Source organism: Thalassophryne amazonica, chromosome 1, assembly GCF_902500255.1.
Source record: "Thalassophryne amazonica chromosome 1, fThaAma1.1, whole genome shotgun sequence".
NCBI lineage: Eukaryota > Metazoa > Chordata > Actinopteri > Batrachoidiformes > Batrachoididae > Thalassophryne > Thalassophryne amazonica.
The window spans coordinates 46,813,342-46,834,510 of NC_047103.1; the positions used below are offsets into that span (position 1 = coordinate 46,813,342).

Genomic DNA, 21,169 nt, shown 5'->3' on the forward strand with positions numbered 1-21,169 from the left:
TCCTCCAGTTTTTCCTCTGCACTCTGGGAGTATCTGGATTTATTCCTCCAAGAGGATAACTGTGTTTTGCTGACTGTTTGCTGGGTGTATCCACACCCACGTTTAACCTTTCTCTGTTACTGCCAGCAGTACTGGTCCGACAGCCTCGGGCGGTGGCCACCAGGAGAACCAGGACTTGGCAATTTTGGGGTGCTGCAGACCTCCGGATGGCGGTGGAACCTTGTGGGCCCCGAATTTTCTCTGGATAGGCGTCTCCTACCCTCGGGCCTGCCCACGTGTCACTTTGTGTCTGATTGGACTCAGCATAATTTGGTTCTGTGTTGCACCTTGCATAATAAATTGTTATTTATTGGATATTCTATTGACCGTTCATTTTACGCCCCCCCCTAACGTGGGTCCATTTCATTCACTTTCCTAACAGGATAACTCACCCACGTCATAGACTCCGAGGGGCGTATACCACCTATTGACCAATCAATGGAAGTGCAAAGTGTGCAGGATCCACCGGGAGGACCGCTGGGTGAGCTGCGGCACATTCTGTCTAACCTCACTGCTCGGTTGGATTTATTAACCGAGCAGGACACTCACCTCAGCCGTAGGATGGAGGCTCTCACCACGCAGGTAGACAGGCGCGCGTCAGGTGCGGCTGCAGCCGCTCCCCCTCCATTGGATCTGCTGCCAAACAGAGTTTATCCAGTGGTCGTTCAGAGGCCCCCCCCCCGCCCTCCTCATCCGAAGCTTACATAAGTCCCCCAGAACCATATGGTGGTTGTGTTGAAACGTGCGTGGACTTTTTGATGCAGTGTGCGCTTGTTTTTTCACAACGGCCTGTTATGTACGTGTCGGAGCACAGCCGGGTGGCTTACGTAATTAACGTACTTCGGGGCAGAGCACACGCCTGGGCTATGGCGCTCTGGGAACGAGATTCACGCATCCTCTCTACTTACACTGAGTTTTTAAGGGAGTTTCGACAAGTGTTCGATCATCCCAATAGAGGCGAGTCCGCTTCAAACATGCTGCTGTCGGTGAGACAGGGGCGACGGAGTGCTGCTGATTACGCAATCGACTTCCGTGTTGCGGCAGCGAGGGCCGGTTGGGATTCAGTATCACTCCGCGCCGCCTTTGTAAATGGGCTGTCTCCAGCCCTAAAGGAGCATCTGGTGGCTAAGGATCAGCCGCGGGATTTAGACGGGCTTCTCGATCTAGTTATTCGTCTAGACAATCAGTTAGAGGAATACAAGCGGGAGAGAGACGAAGGGCGTAGCCGGGTGCGCGCTGTCCCTCTCCCTTCCAGGTCTGAAGTAGCACCGTCCTCTCCCTGCTCCAAAGCCAGGGCTTTCCGCGTGGCACCAGCTACCCCTGCTGACGAAGCTATGGACACGAGCAGGGTCAAAGTGAAAGTAAAACAAAGGAGGCTGGCACGTGGAGAGTGTGTTTACTGTGGCTTGAATGAGCATGCACAGAATAAGGGGCCCCAGGTGGTTAAACGCCAACGCTCAACCTTAGAGACTGGGCTAAGAGTGAGCCATACAAACCACATGGGTGTCCCGCACAAATGCACACGACTCCCAGTCACAATCCTCTGTGGGGATTTAACCCTTACCGCTCCAGCACCGATTGACACAGAATCGGAAGGGAACCTACTGGACAGTAGGTGGGCTAAGGCTGTAGGGCTCCCTCTGGTGGCCGTTCCTTCACCATTAAAGGTGCGGGCACTAGATGGCACCCTAATGCCAGAAATTACACTCCAGACACAGCCTTTAACCTTGGTTGTCTCTGGGAATCACAGGGAGGAGATTGTGTTCCTTGTGACACCTTCTACCTCCAGAATAATTTTGGGCTATCCATGGATGGTTAAGCACAATCCCCGGATTGATTGACCATCTGGGGTTGTGGCTCAATGGAGCGAAACCTGCCACCGGGAGTGTTTGAGATCCTTGGTGCCACCTGGTGATGAGGTTAAAGAGGAGGTCAGAGTTCCCCCCAATCTCACGGAGGTGCCGGCTGAGTATCATGACCTTGCTGACATCTTCAGCAAGGATCTGGCACTCACCCTGCCCCCACATTGACTGTATGATTGTGCCATTGATTTGATTCCAGGCACTGAGTATCCGTCCAGCAGACTGGACAATCTCTCAGGACCTGAGCGCGAATCAGTGGAGACCTACATCCGGGACTCTTTAGCTGCCGGGCTAATCCCAGGTTTCTTTTTTGTGGGCAAGAATGACAGCGGTCTCCATCCATGCATTGATTATAGAGGGCTGAACGAGATTACGGTTTGCAATCGATATCTGTTACCTCTATTGGATTCAGTGTTCACGCCCCTGCATGGAGCCAAAATTTTCACTAAACTGGATCTTAGGAATGCCTATCACCTAGTTCGGATCAGGAAGGGAGATGAGTGGAAGACGGCATTTAACACCCCCTTAGGTCATTTTGAGTACCTGGTCATGCCGTTCGGCCTCACTAACGCCCCTGCCACATTCCAAGCCTTGGTAAACATGTTCTGCGGGATTTCCTGCACCGATTTGTCTTTGTTTACCTAGTCGACATCCTCATCTTTTCTCAGGACTCTGAGACTCATGTCAGGCATGTCTGTCAGGTCCTTGAGCGGTTATTGGAGAACCGGTTGTTTGTGAAGGCAGAGAAGTGTGAGTTCCACCACACCTCTCTGTCCTTCTTGGGGTTTATAATCTCCTCCAACTCCGTAGTACCGGATCCGGCTAAGGTAGCTGAGGTGAGAGATTGGCCCCAACCAACGAACCGTAGGAAGCTTCAACAGTTCCTGGGGTTCGCTAATTTCTACAGGAGGTTTATTAAGGGCTACAGCCAGGTAGCAAGCCCTCTTACAGCCCTGACCTCCACTAAAGGCCCCTTCACCTGGTCGGATCGGTGCGAAGCCATGTTTAGGGAGTTGAAACACTGGTTTTCGACTGCACCAGTTCTGGTGCAGCCCGATCCTTGCCGCCAGTTTGTAGTTGAAGTGGATGCCTCTGACTCAGGGATAGGAGCTGTATTGTCCCAGAGCAGGGAGTCCGATGGTGTTCTCCACCCTTGTGCTTACTTCTCCCGCAGGTTGAACCCTGCTGAACGGAACTATGACGTTGGCAATCGGGAATTCCTGGCAGTGAAAGAGGCCCTTGAGGAGTGGAGACATTTGTTGGAGGGAGCTGTGGTCCCATTCGTGGTTCTCACCGACCACCAGAATCTGGAGTACATACAGACCGCCAAGCGGTTGAACCCCAGACAGGCTCAGTGGTCACTGTTTTTTGGCCGCTTCAACTTTACCATCACCTATTGCCCCGGGACTAAGAACATCCAGTCTGACGCCTTGTCCCAGGTGCATGAAGAGGAGTCAAGGAACAGGCTGTTGGATCCACCGTACACTATCCTACCGGAGTCCACTATTGTCGGGTCCCTCACGTGGGACGTGGAGTGGGTAGTCAGGGAGGCCCTGACCTGACAACCGGACCCAGGAGGAGGACCCACCAACAGACTGTACGTGTCACCAGACGCTCGGACTGCAGTGTTGGACTTCTGTCACGGTTCCAAGCTCTCCTGTCATCCAGGGGTGCAAAGGACCGTGGCAGTGGTCCAACAGCGGTTCTGGTGACCGTCAGTGGAAGCGGACACTTGGGAATACATCCGGGCCTGTACCACCTGCGCCAGGGGCAAGGCAGCACATCAGGTGGAGAAGGGGCTTCTCCAGCCTTTGCCCGTACCTCGTCGCCCCTGGTCCCACATAGGCCTGGATTTCGTTACGGCCCTCCCTGCGTCCCAGGAGAAGACTGTCGTGTTGACAATAGTGGACCGGTTTTCTAAGGCGGCCCACTTCATGGCCCTCCCGAAGCTCCCGACGGCCCAGGAGACTGCAGACCTCCTGGTCTACCACATCGTGCGTCTGCATGGTATCCCCACAGACATTGCCTCTGATCGTGGTCCTCAGTTCTCCTCGCAGGTCTGGAAGAGCTTTTGCAAGGAGCTGGGGGCCACAGTGAGCCTGTCGTCCGGGTACCACCCTCATACTAACGGTCAAGCGGAGCAGGCGAACCAGGATCTGGAACAAGCCCTCCAATGTGTCACATCTGTGCACCCGACGGCCTGGAGCCACCACCTGGCCTGGATCGAGTACGCACATAATAGCCAAGTTTCATCCGCAACCGGCCTCTCCCCGTTTGAGGTCTGCCTGGGGTATCAACCCCTGTTATTTCCGGCAGTCGAAGGAAAGGTCGAGGTGCCCTCGGTCCAGGCCCACCTCAGGAGATGCCGTTGGGTGTGGAAGAAAGCCCGCTCTGCTCTTCTGAAAGCCGGACGCGGGCTAAGGACCATGCAGATCGCCGACGAGCCCCGGCCCATGCTTACCAGCCAGAGCAGGAGGTTTGGCTATCTACCAAGAACATCCCTCTACACACGGACTCCCCGAAACTGACTGACCGTTTCATTGGTCCCTACAGAATCATCAAGGTGATCAGCCCGCCGCGGTGAAGCTCCAACTCCCTGCTTCACTGCAGATTCACCCGGTGTTTCATGTCTCACGCATCAAGCCATACCACACCTCAGCCCTCTGCTCCCCTGGACCGGCGCCGCCTCCTGCCCGAATCATCGATGGAGAACCGGCCTGGACGGTGAAGAAACTCCTCGATGTTCGACGGAGGGGTCGGGGTTACCGATATCTGGTAGACTGGGAGGGATATGGCCCAGAGGAACGCTCCTGGGTGAAGCGGAGCTACATTCTGGACCCCACCCTCCTAGCGGACTTCTACCGGTAGCACCCAGACAAGCCGGGGCGGACGCCAGGAGGCACCCGTTGGGGGGGGGGGGGGGTCCTGTTGTGTGGGCCGCCGGAGAGGAGGTACTGCTGGCCCACCACCAGATGGCGCCCTGCCATGTTGGCACCTTTGGGCCTCTGGAGGGCGCACTGGCCCTTTTTTGGTACTCCTGGAGGCGCACCTGGAGGCTGTCATCAGCTGTTGTTCATCATCATCATTACACACACCATAAAAGCCTGGGAAGGACACCACAACTCTGCCGAGTTATCAGCTTACCCGACAGGTAAACTATCTCAGCCGTTTTGTGCCATTCGCACATTCATTGTAACTGAAGTCTTTGCAGTTGTGACTTATACTTGCAGCTTGTAGCCGAGTTTGTGGAAGTTGGAGGAGTTGGCGTCTCCACTCCTCACTTCTGACTTACTGAGTATAACCTTTGACACTGCACGTCCTCCAGTTTTTCCTCTGCACTCTGGGAGTATCTGGATTTATTCCTCCAAGAGGATAACTGTGTTTTGCTGACTGTTTGCTGGGTGTACCCACACCCACATTTAACCTTTCTCTGTTACTGCCAGCAGTACCGGTCCGACAGCCTTGGGCGGTGGCCACCAGGAGAACCAGGACTTGGCGGTTTTGGGGTGCTGCAGACCTCCGGATGGCGGTGGAACCTCGTGGGCCCTGGCTCTTCTCTGGATAGGCGTCTCCTACCCTCGGGCCTGCCTACGTGTCACTTTGTGTTTGATTGGACTCAGCATAATTTGGTTCTGTGTTGCACCTTGCATAATAAATTGTTATTTATTGAATATTCTATTGACTGTTCATTTTACGCCCCCCCCTAACATGGGTCCATTTCATTCACTTTCCTAACAAACTATCCTTTACTTATGCTGCAGCAAAAGTGTTATGTGGGCCGCTGAAGAGGAGGTACTGCTGGCCCACCACCACCAGAGGGCGCCCTGCTTGGAGTGCGGGCTCCAAGCACGAGAGGGCGCCAGACCCAGAAGAAGTGACAGCTGTCACTCATCGCACCAGCTGTCACTCATCTACACCACTACATAAGCCGGACTGCAACTCCACCTCCCCGCCGAGAAATCGACTACCAAGAGGTAATTTTCTCTGCTGACTCATACGTTGAGTAATAATCTGAACTTCTGTTGCAGCCGTTTTCCTGGTGCTTTCCTTATCTGTGGGATTGGCGTTTGGTGTGACAGCGACGGCTTCGCCTCACACCCCAAACCAGATAAGTGGATTAAACAGGAGCTGCACGAGTGTGTGATTGGAGGTGGAGGTGCTCCCTCCTAACTGTGTGCAGACTGTGGATTACTGAGTGTGCGGACTCACACTCACTCATCTTGTCTTTGCTTTCTGCCAGCAGTACCAAGGTCGACAGCCGAAGACAGAGGCCGCCTGGGGACTCGGGACTTGGCGGCTCCAGTGTTCTTCAGACCGTTGGTGGTGGAAGCCGTGTGGGACGCGGCTTCTCTCTCGTCGGGGGTCTTCTATCTTCGAGCCTGCCCACACGTCAACTGGTGTTAATTGACTTTACAATTTTTGTGTGTTTAGTTGTGTTGTCACAACATTAAATTGTTACTTTTTGGCTTATTCATTGTCCGTTCTTTAGCGCCCCCTGTTGTGGGTCCGTGCTACGACACCTTCCCAACAAAAAGACTGGAATGAGATTTGTGTCTATAGTAATTTTTATGCGTGTTTTTTAAGAATCTACTGGCTGAACTTGTGCATGCTTTGGCTAAAATGAAGTAAATGTTATTGTTTCTTACTAATTCTAGTCTGTTGTATATACTGTAAAAGTGTGTTGTATGATCCACTTTTGTGATTTACCTCTGTGTTTTTCCCTATCCACCAGGTCGTTATTGTAAATAATAATTTTTTTCTTAATAACTTACCTGGTTAAATAAAGGTTAAATTAAAAAAAATCAAAAGATTAGACACACGTTTTATACATTTATGCAGCTAATCATTCATAATAAAATTTTGCTTATTTTAATAAATGCTTCATAAAAGGTTGTTCATGTTATTACATTGTCAAGTATTCACTGACACACCTGTAATAAAAATTTTACACAATATAAGAAAATTGTATCCAACAGGCAATGGTACTCTTTGTGCGCTAGGTGGCGACAGAGTTAAGAAGATGGAAAAGCTGCAATATTGTGTTTATCCTTCAGTAAACATTTCTGTATGCAGTGACTCCAGCCTGCAGACTTTCTGTGTCTGCAGCAGGAATGTGGCAAGTCCAAAGATCATTACTACTAAAGGTGGTTTAACTTTGACAAAGATAAGACACTCGGGCACAAACATGGACATCAGCACCGTCAATAATCTTCCCTATGAGGACTTTGTGAAGATTTTTGGGAATGTGGTGGAGAAATGTCCCTTAATAACAGCTGCCGTGTGGTCCAGACATCCCTTTGTGAGCCTGGCTGCTTTGGAGGCTGCTATCAATGAATTCATCGATCAACTGCCAGAATCAGGTGAAAAATAAATCTAATTACAACTGTGCAACAATTCAAGGGTCATTCAGAGTCAAAAACACTGCAACCTTTAGGACCATGATTATAAAATGTCCATTATTCAGTGACAACATATGCATTAAAATTAACATTGAGCTCATCTGCATGATGGATTTTGATTTGAGTGATTATTGAGTGATTATTATTGATACATGATGTGTCTTCATCTAACACATGGAATGGATTCACGATTATCTGTTTATAAGTGCATAATCATATAATTACATCATTAAATTGTTGCCATGGAATACGTCAGCCAGGTGTGCTCAGTATTTCAACTGCTGATGTACTTGGTAATCAAATAAATATTATGAGGCCTACAGTAGTTCAAATAAAGATACTACTTAAATATTTGTCTTTGAAAATACAGGCATTTAAAGTGTTTTGAAATAAATCAAATGGTTTTAATTTGTAAAATACTTTCTTTGAAAAAACAACTATTTAAAGAATTCCAAGTAGTATTTTAAAGAAATATTTGTTAAATGTTGCTAAATGCGTCTCTTACATGACAGTAGGGGAAACCGGGGCACGGTGAATCAGTAGCTATATCTGCAAAAGTACATATATATTTACAGCAGTTATGCCATATTTTTATGCATAAAGACATCCCCCTTATAAATTAGTGTTTTGTTGTTGTATACATTAAAGGTAAAACTAAGTGGCAAGTGAATTCAGTTTTTTCCTATCAAAAGTACATTTTGTGGATGTCAGTGTCTTTGTATTTATTTCTCACAACAGAGGAAAGGTGGCCCAAAAAAGTGTTATTAGTTAGAAGACTACCCCATCCAACCGATGAGCATGTGTTATGTCTTCTCCAGACTATCAGCTATTTGATAACATGACTTGAATGTCACATACGCCCAGGGCGCAGTGAATCGGGGCACAGTGAATCAGTCTAGAAAGTGATTTACTAAGCCCCAGTATCAAGTGGATGACAAATATTACTTGTTGATGCTTATACATTTATTTTTCCATGAATTATTTCTATAATTTGTGTATATAAACAACTGTTTTCATGTTTGAACAGAAATTATGACAGTTGTATTTATAATAGTTTCTAAAGGACTTTTATCACTATATAAGACACTCACACATTACATAGCTGGTTTGCTGGATTATAGTTTGTATATGCATCAGCATATATTTAATAATTTTGAAGAAATCTTTATGATCATGTGTTTTTTCATTATATTCTAGGTTGATTCACTGTGCCCCCTGAATTAGTGTCCAGGGCACAGTGAATCATAAATTTTAAAATCAATTTTAAACACCTGCAAATTACACTTGGGGAGACATAAATAACACACCTTTATAAACAATAACTTGCTGTATTAAGTCCACAATAGAATGACCTAAACCTATGCATAATGTGTTTATGCTGCCACAAAACAACATTTCTGATCCACTGTGCTCCGACTTTCCCTAATCTTTGTCTTTGATAAACACGTACCCTTAAAAATACACTTAATGAATAAATGGATGCATGAAGATTATCAACATGATAACTCAAAAACAATAAATGCTCTCATCTTCTATGTGAACTATGATGCAAACAAATAATCATAAAACCAACTTTGTTTTGCTTATGTAATACCCCACAGACCTGCCCTCCACCTGCTGAACACTGCAATCTGCTGCATTGTTTGTGGATAATGGATGGATGGTGGAACAGTAGAAGCAGGTGTAGTTGTCAGTATGTACTAAATCAGACAAGTAACATGTTAGTTTCCGGTTGATTCACAGCAGTTATATTCTAAGATGTATCCCTGCAGAAAGGATTTTGTATGAATTTAAGTGTAGAAAATGGGGAGCAAGTGGTTGAGGTATGAGGTGAGTAGGGTGTGACAGTTTCCGGACAGAAATGTACAAAATATGGTGCACTGGATAACGCATCTGACTACAGCTCAGAAGATTCTAGGTTTGACTCCTGGCTGGCTCGCAGTTTTTTGCAGAGGTGGTGGCCAAATGGTTTGTGTGCCAGGTTTGAGTCTGGAATGTTCTTGGTTCAAATCTCACCCCTGCCACATTTCTCCATGTAATGTGGAGTTACGTCAGGAAGGCATCCGGTGTAAAACATGTGCCAGTTCAATATGCGGATCCACCTTGGATCTGCCGTGGCAACTCCATGTGAAAACGAGAGAGGCTGAAGGGACTTACTTCAACATTCTAAAACTCAAGAAATACAGTCACAAGTCCACAAAACCTAAAGATATATTTGTATTTGAAGTTACCCTCAGGCCATTGCTACCTGTTTCAAATGTATTTTTGAAAATACTGTACATCATCATCTTATAGACTACAGTTCCCAAGATTCCAGGCTTAACTTACTTTTAGGGTTAGGGCATAGATCTGATGGACATCAAAGGCAACGCTACTTGTTACGTCCGCCAAAGACATAATAAAATCATCAGCGTTTATTTTTTTTTTTTGTCTGTCTGTCTGCAGGATTATGTCAAAACTACTGCACTGATTTTGATGGAATTTTCACCACAGGTAGATATTAGGGCATGGAAGAACCCATTAAATCTTGGAGGTGATTCAGATCTGAATTCTGGATCAAGTTTCACTTTATATAGGCTTTGAAGGATTACTTTTAGCAGGATTACATCAAAACTACTGCACAGATTCTAATGAAATTTTCAACACATGTACATATACATGCATATGTACATGTATATATATATATATATATATATATATGTACATGAAAGACCCCATTACATTTTGGACGTGATCTGGATTCGGATCCAGATTCTGGATCAAGTTAAGCTATATACAGTCTTTGAAGGATTACTTAAATACTACTTCACAGATTCTCACCACATTTCAGATAGATATTAGAGCATGGAAGACTCCACTGAATTTTGGAGGTGATCCAGATCCAGATCTGGATTTTGGATCAAAATCTCCCTTTATATAGGCTTTGAAGGATTACTGAATTTTGGAGGTGATCCGTATCCGGATTGGCAGACATCAGAAAAAATCTGACTGCTCCTGTTTCAAATGTATGTTTGGAAATACACTTAAAATATTGTCATGTAATAGATTACAGTTCCCAAAATTCCAGGCTTAACCTACTTTGATGGGTGATGATAAGTCATACACTGTCAACCTGAATGTTCAGATTATTTAAAAACAGTAAGTAGTGTAAACTCAAAGTTTTAAGAAAACATTCTACTCATTTATTTCAAGTTTGCATAACATGGTCTTGCTTTTTAAGTAAATTAAACTTTGAATTTTTGATTGACTTGAACTTAAGCACAACTTAAAACAATTAAGTAATTATATGAAAATATTTGAGTTGAATTACAGAATACCTCAGCAGGGGTGATGGTCAAGTGGTTAGTGTGCTTGGTTTGGGTGCAGAAGAAATGTGGCAGGGGTGGGCCCCTGCCACATTTCTCCATGGAATGTGGAGTTGCATCAGGAAGGGCGTCCGGTATAAAACTTGTGTCAGCTTAACATACAGATCTACTTCAGCTCTCCTGTGGGGACCCCGATTGAAAACAACGGAGCAGTCGAAGAGACTTATTTTACTTAATGAACACTTTAATTTAATTGTAATCATGAGGTACAACTAGCATATAATCAAAACCTTTAAGTTCTGAGAACAATTGACTTTTAAATTTATGAACTCAAAAATGTTGTGGCAATTGATTCCCTCAATATTTTTGAGTTCTGCTAACTTGTTCAGGTTTACAGTGTGGTCTTGTGGTGATTGAAATCAGATTTTTGCATCCATCATGCTTGGCAACAAAAGCACTTGTGACACAAAGGGTTCTTGAACATTCTCGAGAATGTTGGAAATTCATTCTTCAGAATATCAAAATGATGAGGGTCAAACATTGCTGATGATCTACTGTGTGTATTTACAATACATTCATGGACTCAAATACTAACTAACTGCACACTTTATTTCAATTAAAAAAAGATTCTTAATAAACAACCTATATTTCCAAATACATCAAATAATAACAGGCTTTTATTTTAAAATACATTTTCATCACCCAACAATCAAATTAAGTACTTAAAAGTACTTGAAAAATGTTTCAGTCCTTACATATATTTTAAATCTGTATTTGATCCGGGTCTGGATATTATTAAAGATCTCAGAGAGCGTCTTTCTTTAGTTGCCTGAGACTGATTTATGTTTGCTTTGAGGTTGTCTGATGTGATTAAAAACAATATCAGTAGAAAATATAAGAGATCCTGTACTTTCAGAACACAAAGTGTAGTGTATTTTGGTATCATACCCTGTATAAATATGGCCAAGTGTAGGTTTGGAGGAACAAAGTGCTTTGACTTCTCTGTAAGGAGATAGAGGTCACTTTACCACAGATGATCATCTGATCACAGATTCCTCTGATAAACTCCTTCTTGCCCAGCCTACAATTTCCATACTAGCTGTGCACTATGACTTTTCTGGATAATATTTAGAATGCCCTATAATTAAAAAAAACACTTCCTCCCATGAATACTGGCAACTCCAATATCATCCTCAGCAATATTCAAGGTGTCACTGCTGAAGAACTTCCACCGTGCATTTGGATCACTAGTTGTGTCCATTTGTGCAAGTCCTGTGGTGTTGGGAACTGAGCAGTCTGTGAGACTTTAACCAAATCATCAAGGAAACCACAAGTCTGTGGTCAGAATTGACAGTTCTGTAGAATTCACCAGTGTTTTTCCACAAAGACATGATCAGTGTCCTTGACAGCACTGTCGGTATTAGAGTACCATGTCCAGCAATGTATGTCTGGATGTTGAAACCGGGATCCAGCAACTTGTAGCCCCTGAGATTTTGCTATGTGAAGGAACACTGAACCATTTTCACCACAGTTACCAGATCCATGAGGACCGGGGCAGTCCTCATAGCCAGAACTGTCACCAGTGATGCACTGAAATCACCCATGACCAATAAACTGTCACCTCTGATGCATTTATCAATGACCAAGTGTATCTGCGAATATAAAGTGTTTCTCAGTGAGACATCGCTCGCTGCAATCTGAGCATAAACTCAGACAACAGACATGAAAGCTTGAGTTTGAACCTCAGAATATGACCATTAAGACAGGTGATATGCATCACCCTCGGAAGGAGCTCAACCCAGTCATCATAGCGACTGCCACTCCCTCCTTACGTCAACTGTCGGGACGATCAGACCGAAAGTAGGTGTATTCACCCACAGAGATGTGGCCACTTCCAAGTCTTTGCATTTCAGACAGTACAGCCACACTGTAAAACTCAATGAGTTAGTTGAACTCAAACCATTTGAGGAAACCGATTGCCTTAAACCATTTGAGTTTGCCCACTTAAATAAAATAATTTTCAAAAATTTAATTGTTAAAGTTTTAGTAAATTTATAGTAAATTAAACTTATAAATGTAGTTTGTGTTTTTCAATAAAAAGTGACAAATTTCTGCCTTAAAAAATTTGCTTTACATTTTGGATTAGATTTTTTGATGCATTCTTTGGTTTACTTGTTGACTCTGCATTGTGTTGTTATGACTCCGCCCATTCGCTCCCCTCGGGACGCAAACTCACCATCTCCAGCATAGAAGTTGGACTCTCTAACCAGAAGGCTAAAACCCAGGGCTCTGGCCTTCTGACCAGAGAATTCTTTTTAGCTTTTGGGAGTGAGGTTTACTAACTACATATGCACAGTGACACCTGCTGGCCTCTGTTACATAAACTAATTAAAATGAGTGAATGGAATGCACTGGAAATACATCAACAACACTTAAATGCCCCACAACTTTAAATGCATTTAAAGGAACTGAGTTGTTATGACAACAATTCATTTTTTATTTAGTTTAATTAATGGAAATGAGTAACTTTAACTTTTTTCAAAGTTTGAGTTACATTAACTTAATTATTGTATTAAAATGGAGTGGTCGGTTTAACAGTGAACTGCAGTGTGGAGTTTTCCAGACATCCTTGACAGCAGTGGAAGATGGTCATCCTTGCTGAGTGAAAGAATGTTCCAGACGTCCACCTGTATAACCTCAATTTTGCACCTGGGCTTCGCCATACAGCAGTCAACCCCACAACACCACATGAGCCGCCATCCTCCAAAGGCAAGACCCTTGGTGCTCTCTTGTGGTTTCTTTTTATCCAGAGATGAGGCTCCAAACAGATTTGCCCCATCATCTTCATTCTGTACACTACCTTCTCATGGAAGGCAGTGACACAGTTACTCCCATGGAGAGCAAAAACAAGGGTCATACTTTTCTCTCTCTCTCTCTCTCTCTCTCTCTCTCTCTCTCTCTCTCTCTCTCTCTCTCTCTCTCTCTCTCTCTCCCTCCCTTTGTGGAGGCCAAAGTGCTAAGGCCACTACCAACCCCAAAAAGGGTTATCTGTCAGTTGGAGGGCCATAAGATTCCTGGATGCAGAGACCATGTCCAGGGTGCACATACGTAAAATACAGCACCACATGGCAACAATTGAAAAATACATAAACCATTTCAAAACAAACACACAAAAAACATAAAACAGTAATTTTTTGAATGTGTTTAATAGCTTATTTCTAAAAAAAAAAAAAAAAGTGTCCACTTTTGCAAGGTTTGAACACATTGAGATCTCCAAGATCTCAATGTGATTTGACTCCAGTCTCAAATAAAGGTATTATCAATCCAACAGCAGCAGTTAGTCTACTCATCTGCAAATTCTATCATTCCTCTTCTAATTGTGATTGAGGTACTTCTAACTGATTGGCTAAATTTATGTTGGTGTGTGTGCGCACTCGCGTGCGTGTGTAGTTGAAACTGCAAAACTTTAAGAAAACGGTGTATTTTGGGCAAAAATATCATCACTCACACAACAGAAAATGAGGAAGGGGGAAACAGAATATTAGCTACTTCACTGTTTATTATCTTTTTAACAAACATGGTCTTTTTAAAATAATTTATTTTTAAATAATAATGTTATAATAATAATAATTTTCATTTAAATTCTGTTTCCCCTTGACAGTGTCAAAGCTGCTCCTTGATATTACTTTTTAACCTTGTTTGTATTGAATACAGACACCAAAACCATTTAATCACATGTCCAGGTAAAGAGGGGATCCTCAGGTGTCACCCTGACCTCGCGGGCAGAGACCTCCAAAGCGGTACCTTGACCCACGAGTCACATGAGGAGCAGACACAAGCCGGCCTGGATGCACTGAACTCCACCGAAGCCTCACGTATGGCCCGGCTCAACCAGGAGTACAAGAAGCGCTTTGGGTTCCCATTTGTCATCTGCGCCAGGATGAACGACAAGGCCAACATTTTACGGCAGCTGTCAGAGCGCCTCGGCAATGAGCACACTCTGGAGAGGGCACGTGGCATTGAGGAGGTGAAAAAGATATGCCGTCTACGTCTGCAAGGACTCATGTTCACTGACGCACCAAACAAATTATAAACTGTACACAACAGGATGGAGCTTAAATTAAACGTGTCCATTTTTGGTCCACCTGTGATGCTTCTGTCTGTTCTAATTACGTTATTAATTATTTAATAGATATGTGAATTAGAGGCCGTGTGCTGGGGGCGAAAACACCATGGTATGACCTTTAACCTCTGTTCCTCAAAGCAAAAGTTGTTGAGTTGGCAACTGACATACATGACATCATGCATGAGATGTTAAACAGTAAGTAAGAAGGGCTGCCTGTGATTAGACTTTATGAGATTAGAAAATTATCTTAGAAATAAAACCAGTATTAAACATAATCAAACCATGTCTGTGAGATGATGCTGCATCAGAAAACAGATTACAAAGTTGAAAATGTGCTTAAAGTTTTTAAAATGCCTAATTCAATAAACAGAAGCTCCACTTAACCAGTGATGCTTAAGTAGACAGCTGAATAATGTGCCATATTTATTATACCTTCATGTAATATTTTCAATTTTACAATTACAGCTGCTATTGCCCTTTTTGAAAAATTGTAATACTTAATTTTACTCACTTGATAAAAACAGATCATTTTAAATTATATGCATGAACATTAATATCTATTTTTTTATATATATATATTTTTGCCACAAGTACGGAGACCAACCGTCCTGTTTTCCCAGCACATGTCCTGTTTTCACGCCCTGTCCTGACCGTCCTGGGTTGTTTTTAGAATGTGATGAAAATGTCCTGGTTTTCATTGTTTTTCATCTTTGAGCATCTAGTAAACTTCAAGTATCATTTGAGTATCTCAGTGGCGGGCCGAGTGTCCTGGTTTTCGGTAAACAAAATAGGGTCACCCCAGACCAGGAATAAAAATATTTCCCATTGAAAATCAAATTGCCTTTTTTTTTTTTCTTCTTCTTTTCTGGTTTCAGCCCTTAAAGCCCGGTTACAAACACAGGTAAATATTTCCCAATTATATTTTTACAAAAAGCAATTCCTTTCAGGCACTTTTTAAAAATATGTTTAAATATATATACATATTTTAATGAAATATTTTAGGGGAGGGTCCTGAAAATGTTTGATTTTTAATTTGTGCTTTAATAAACATGAAAAAAATATATATATTGTACTATCCTGAGGTGCCTCATTTCCAGTTAGAACACTGTCCCGGTGATTTTCAAAATATAGCAGTTACACTGTTAATAACTAGTAGGTTGTGGTGGGTCACTGACTGTCACTGCAGTATTGGGGTCCGATGTTACTTGGTACCAGTAAACCGATGCCTGGGCCGGCCCATGTGTTAATCCACCTTTGGTTTTGGGGATTTCGTAATAAACACTGCCAAAATTTGTTAGAGAGATGAAAAATGCAAAAAAGTCCCACTTTTGAATCCGTCTGAACACTGACACAGACTTTTAGTCACATGACTTTTACATTTTGTCAACATTTATGACAAACCAGAAGAATGCGAAACCACTGAAGTCCTTTTCAGATTATTGACAGGAGATGACGTCCAAAAGGAGTCAAGTAGTCTTTATAAGTAAACGTCATAAAAGGTGATTTAGTCCACGTGGGTCTTTAGGCGGGCTCTCTGGCCCCGGAGGCGGACAGGGAGTGTCCGTGCAGCGGGGAAACGGGAGGAGTAGCGTGGTTCCCGGTACTGTTAATGGAGGAGACCCCGCCGCTGACCTCCCCCTGATCCCCGGAGGTGATGGAGGAGTCCTGGTCGGGGTCGGCTCCCCTCGCCCTCCTGCGGTCCTCCTCCTTCTTCCACTTCATGCGCCGGTTCTGGAACCAGATCTTGATGTGGCGCTCGGTGAGGCTGAGGGTCAGTGCCAGCTCCACGCGCCGCGGCCTCGAGATGTAGCGGTTAAACAGGAACTCCTTCTCCAGCTCCAGCAGCTGGGCGCGCGTGTAGGCCGTCCTCGTGCGCTTGTTCTCCTCCGTGTCTGCCATCACGTACGGCCCTTAACAACAACAACAACAAAACTTCATTTATCTAGTAACATAAAAAAAAAAAAAAAAAAAAAAAAAGTTCCATAGATCGAGTCAGAATTATTTGTTTTATCTAACAAAAGTATCATTTATTAAAATAAAAATCGTAGTACTTATTTTGTACAAATATCTACATGTATCGTAATAAATAGACAGATCGGCAGACACTGTTCAATAATTTAGGGATGTTGCAGAACTTTCAAAAATAAGGAAATATCTCATATTTATGAGTAACTATATATAAGTGAATGACTTTTCACCTTTAGAAATAACTCCTTTTACATGCAACTTAGAAGAAACTCTCATCTTTTTAATCAGGGTTTTATAATCATGTTATTACTGAGTTATCAGCTGTCTTTGTTATATAGCTACCCAAAAGCGAATACAAACAAATCAATTTTAAAAAATAAGTTCAGAACTTAATAACTTAATAGTTTCTTTACTTTTACTTTTTTATTCATATTTGATTGTTGTCCATGTTGGCACATTTCTGCATAGATTTTCTGTTGACCCATTCTTGGGGGGGGCATAAACCACTACAGTATTATCACATTATAGGGTGCCTAAAACCTTTGCACAGCGCTGCATCTCTCTGATGTGTGAATTGCTAAAATGTGTCAAAAGAAAAAAAAAGTGGTGCAAATAAAATGACTGGCATAACTATTCGTTATTTTTTGCTGACATCGTGATCCTTTCCTACAAAGAACTCAAGCAGGGTCTAACATACAAACATTTTACATATATCACTATCCAAGAAAAAAAAGTGCAGCATTTGGAATATAAAGAAGACAATATATTACACAACTATCTTGCAGATAATTTAATTAAAAAATGTAGCAGCATTTGTGAAAATACCAAAGTATATTGTGTCTGCTTGTTTTGCCCCTTTTTGTTTTACAGTATAAGATTCAGAAACTGCAGTACTAATATAAATCACAAATATTCTTGCGATAATATTGAAAAAGTTATCTCTACAATAAGTCACGAAAAAGAACTATAATTTTGCCACATCATGCATTCCAAATCAAATAACAAAGCAAGGCGGTAATTTTTAGGGACTTTATTGTTCCTCATTTAGTCAGTTAAGGACTGTTTTATGAGAACAAACCCTGTGGTCGACCACAGTTCACCTTTCTGGGGGGAAAAGTCAAACACTAACTGTTGGATAATTATCAAGTCATATTGGCAAAAATCTCAAGTATTAATTAAAAAAATCAAAAGTGACAACTGTAATAGTAAAAAGCTTCAAAGTGTCAAGTAATTTCTACTAGTATATATATATATATATATATATATATATATATATATATATATATATATATATATATATATATATATATATATATAGTAAAATTAATTCATAAAATTATGTTGATCAATTCATTCGAATTGTCCAGTTTTGTTTTGTTTTTTGTTGGGGTTTTTGTTTTCACTTTTAAAGACATCATATGAGTAATCAGGTTGCTCTTAATCTAAAATGGGTTCTTTTACTTGTATTTATTTGATTTTTGAATTGTCATTATTTGTTTAAACAGACAATGAAACAGACGATCCGAGTGCTTAAGTGATCAATTTAAATAATTCGTTTTTTTAAGATGCGAAAACTTTAATCACAAATAATTGTTCGCATATCATTCATAATAAACATAACATTTTATTAAGACAAAAACGGTAAAAATGCTTTCTTTCTCTTTTCTCCTTTTTTTTGTGACGTTTAAACCTCTCCGGCCTTTTGCTGACAAGGTGGGCTAGAAAAGTGGGGAACGTGACGTCATTCAGAAATCAAAAGACAGACAGAATAATGTCATTCATGTGGATGATCGGAATGATACTTGCGTGGAATTACCTGACCACTGGCTCTTCCAGGTGTGTGAGTGGGATTTAGTGGTTTTCATCCAGGGGAATGGGGGGTGCTCCCCCACACCTCCGAACGCTGCTCCGTGTGGGACCTGCTGCTCCTGCTGGAGGTGATGGAGCGGAGAAACCGCCGGATCTTCTCGCATATAGGCAGGAGAAATGTCTGCGAAGCCGGCCTGCTCCAAGGCTCCGTGCACGGCCGGAGGAGTGCACACGGAGTGCCTGCTCATGTAGAGGCAGGGAGGCGGGCTGTAGTCCTCCGCCTGCGGCCTCTGGTAGGCGCAGGAGTCTCTGAACAGCTGTGAGGAGTAATACTGATCTTCTCGGTTCATGGCTGCCGGGGACCAGCGGCTCGTGGGCCGTTCTGCGCGCACATCCACCTGTTTGTGGCGCTGCTGTGGATCTCTCAGGTGTGTCCTCTGCACCATGTGACCGTGCGGGGCCAGGCCATTGGTGAGCTGAACACGGTTTCAATCAGAGCTGCTCTGCAAACAACACACCTGTCCGGCTACTGCAGCACCGACACAGAACTGACCAAAGCCCGACCCGACATACATGCGTGAAAAACGGTTAAACTGAATCATCACGAGCTCATGAAAGAAAAAAACCTTTATTTTCCTCAAACAAATACTGCAATGCATGGAGAAAATGTGTTTTATTACTTGGCAGTCCTTTACCTGATAAATCAACATGTACTGACTTTTACGCAGGTTAAAGGGGTCATCTTGTACACCTTTTCAATAAATGAATATAGATTAACACAAGCGTATAAAAATAGACACAAGCCATAGCTAAAAAAAAAAAAAAAAAAAAAAATAGTCCAAACGCAGCGGTTATACATAAAAACCCCAAAAGTACTGATTTCAGTCTGTAAAAAACAACCTGTATCTATTGCTTTAAAGGCCAAGTTCACTTATTTTCCAACCACAAGTCCATCACTGTTAGAAATCAAGTCTCTGAGTGCTCATATTGAAGTCATGACAGAAATCATTTTTCTATCACTTGCTGAAAAGTAAGTATATGGGTGTCAATAGCAATAAGACACATTCAGTGGAAACGTAAATTCACTCAAACAGCATATTTCCAAAACTTAATAATGCATAATGTAGTTATTGATTACTGACAAAATATATTGCAGTGATATTACTAAATTTATATAGGGGCCATTTACAGCTTCTACCTTTGTTGCTCACTTGTCTGAATGAATGAATTTTATTTCTTCGGTACACAGATCAATAACAAAAACTCATAAAAAGAACAACTTAGTGTACCCATGTGGCCAAAAGGGTGTAGGCAGAAGCAAGGCTTATAAATACCCCCACCCCTTATTCTATAAAAAATAAAGAATGTATACATATCTGAATATATTATTGTATTATATTATTACTTAGGCTTTGTTATGGTTCTTGAGTTGTTTTTAAAATAATTTTAACTAATTGTTGGCTTGTATTATTCTGTCTGTGTTTAACTGCCTGTACAGCATTTTGATTGAAAGTACTTTATATATATATATATATATAGATAGATAGATATATATATATACACACACACACACACACACACACACACACAGTGAGGAAAATAAGTATTCGAACATCCTACAATTTTGCAAGGTCTCCCACTTAGAAATCATGGAGGGGTCTGAAATTTTCATCTTAGGTGCATGTCCACTGTGAGAAACATAATCTAAAAAAAAAAAAAGTATAAAAATAGTATAGTATGTAAATAAGTATTTGAACACCTGTGAAAATCAATGCTAATATTTGGTACAGTAGCCTTTGTTTGCAATTACAGACGTCAAACGTTTCCTGTAGTTTTTCACCAGGTTTGCACACACTGCAGCAGGGATTTTGGTCCACTCCTCCATAAAGATCTTCTCCAAAGCTTTCAGGTTTGGAGTTTCAGCTCCCTCCAAAGATTTTCTATTGAGTTCAGGTTTGGAGACTGGCCAGGCCACTCCAGGACCTTGAAATGTGTTATGTGTCGACGCGGGTTGAGGAGCAGACCTGCGTCTGACGGAACCCAGCGCTAAAACAACCAGAAAGCGGTTCCAATAACAAAACAATTTATTTTCCCCCTTTGGTGCATAACAAAGTGTACAAACAAAAACTGCGTCGGTCTGGCGGAGTGAAGGACGGCACGCTCTCCAGCGCCCAAAAGGATCGAAGCCCGGTGCTTCTGGACCCACGTTCACCGCCAAACACCCCCCAGGTGGACACGACAAACCGACTCTGCGAAGGATAGAAAAGGTGAGGTAAGTCAGCAGCTAAAACTAATATCCTTCAAAAGGCACACACTATCAGCAACACATTCAGGTCCGAATTCAAGCTTTATGTAAATGAGCAGCTTCTCACAACAGGTGGAGGATCATCAGTCCGCATGCCACGGCAGTGAGAAGCGAGCTGCACAACTCTCATCGAAGTTCAAATATACTGGGTAACAAAATACCAAGTTACTGTTAACAATTATTCAGATAATCAATCACCTCTGATGTGTGCTGACAGCATGTGTCCCTCACCCTTCCTCCTTCACAGGCACAATGTGTCAAACCCAGGCGCGGTCCTCAGCGTCTCACAAACGAACATCACAAGGTCGAGTTCCCGGCAATTCTGCTTGAATCACACATGACTTAAATGCAGAACG

General features: G+C 42.8%; 2 protein-coding genes across 2 annotated transcripts; one reads left to right on the forward strand and one right to left on the reverse strand.

Moving 5' to 3' along the window:
• Positions 1-7,052: 7,052 nt before the first annotated feature.
• Positions 7,053-14,811, forward strand: urad (ureidoimidazoline (2-oxo-4-hydroxy-4-carboxy-5-) decarboxylase). The gene is made up of 2 exons (XM_034169095.1): positions 7,053-7,261; positions 14,349-14,811. The coding sequence occupies exons 1-2, from the start codon at positions 7,087-7,089 to the stop codon at positions 14,696-14,698; spliced, it is 525 nt and encodes a 174-aa protein (XP_034024986.1). The 5' UTR covers positions 7,053-7,086; the 3' UTR covers positions 14,699-14,811.
• Positions 14,812-16,051: 1,240 nt separating this feature from the next.
• Positions 16,052-19,032, reverse strand: pdx1 (pancreatic and duodenal homeobox 1). The gene is made up of 2 exons (XM_034169083.1): positions 18,516-19,032; positions 16,052-16,641 (listed from the first exon to the last, which is right to left on the reverse strand). The coding sequence occupies exons 1-2, from the start codon at positions 18,952-18,954 to the stop codon at positions 16,253-16,255; spliced, it is 828 nt and encodes a 275-aa protein (XP_034024974.1). The 5' UTR covers positions 18,955-19,032; the 3' UTR covers positions 16,052-16,252.
• Positions 19,033-21,169: the final 2,137 nt, after the last annotated feature.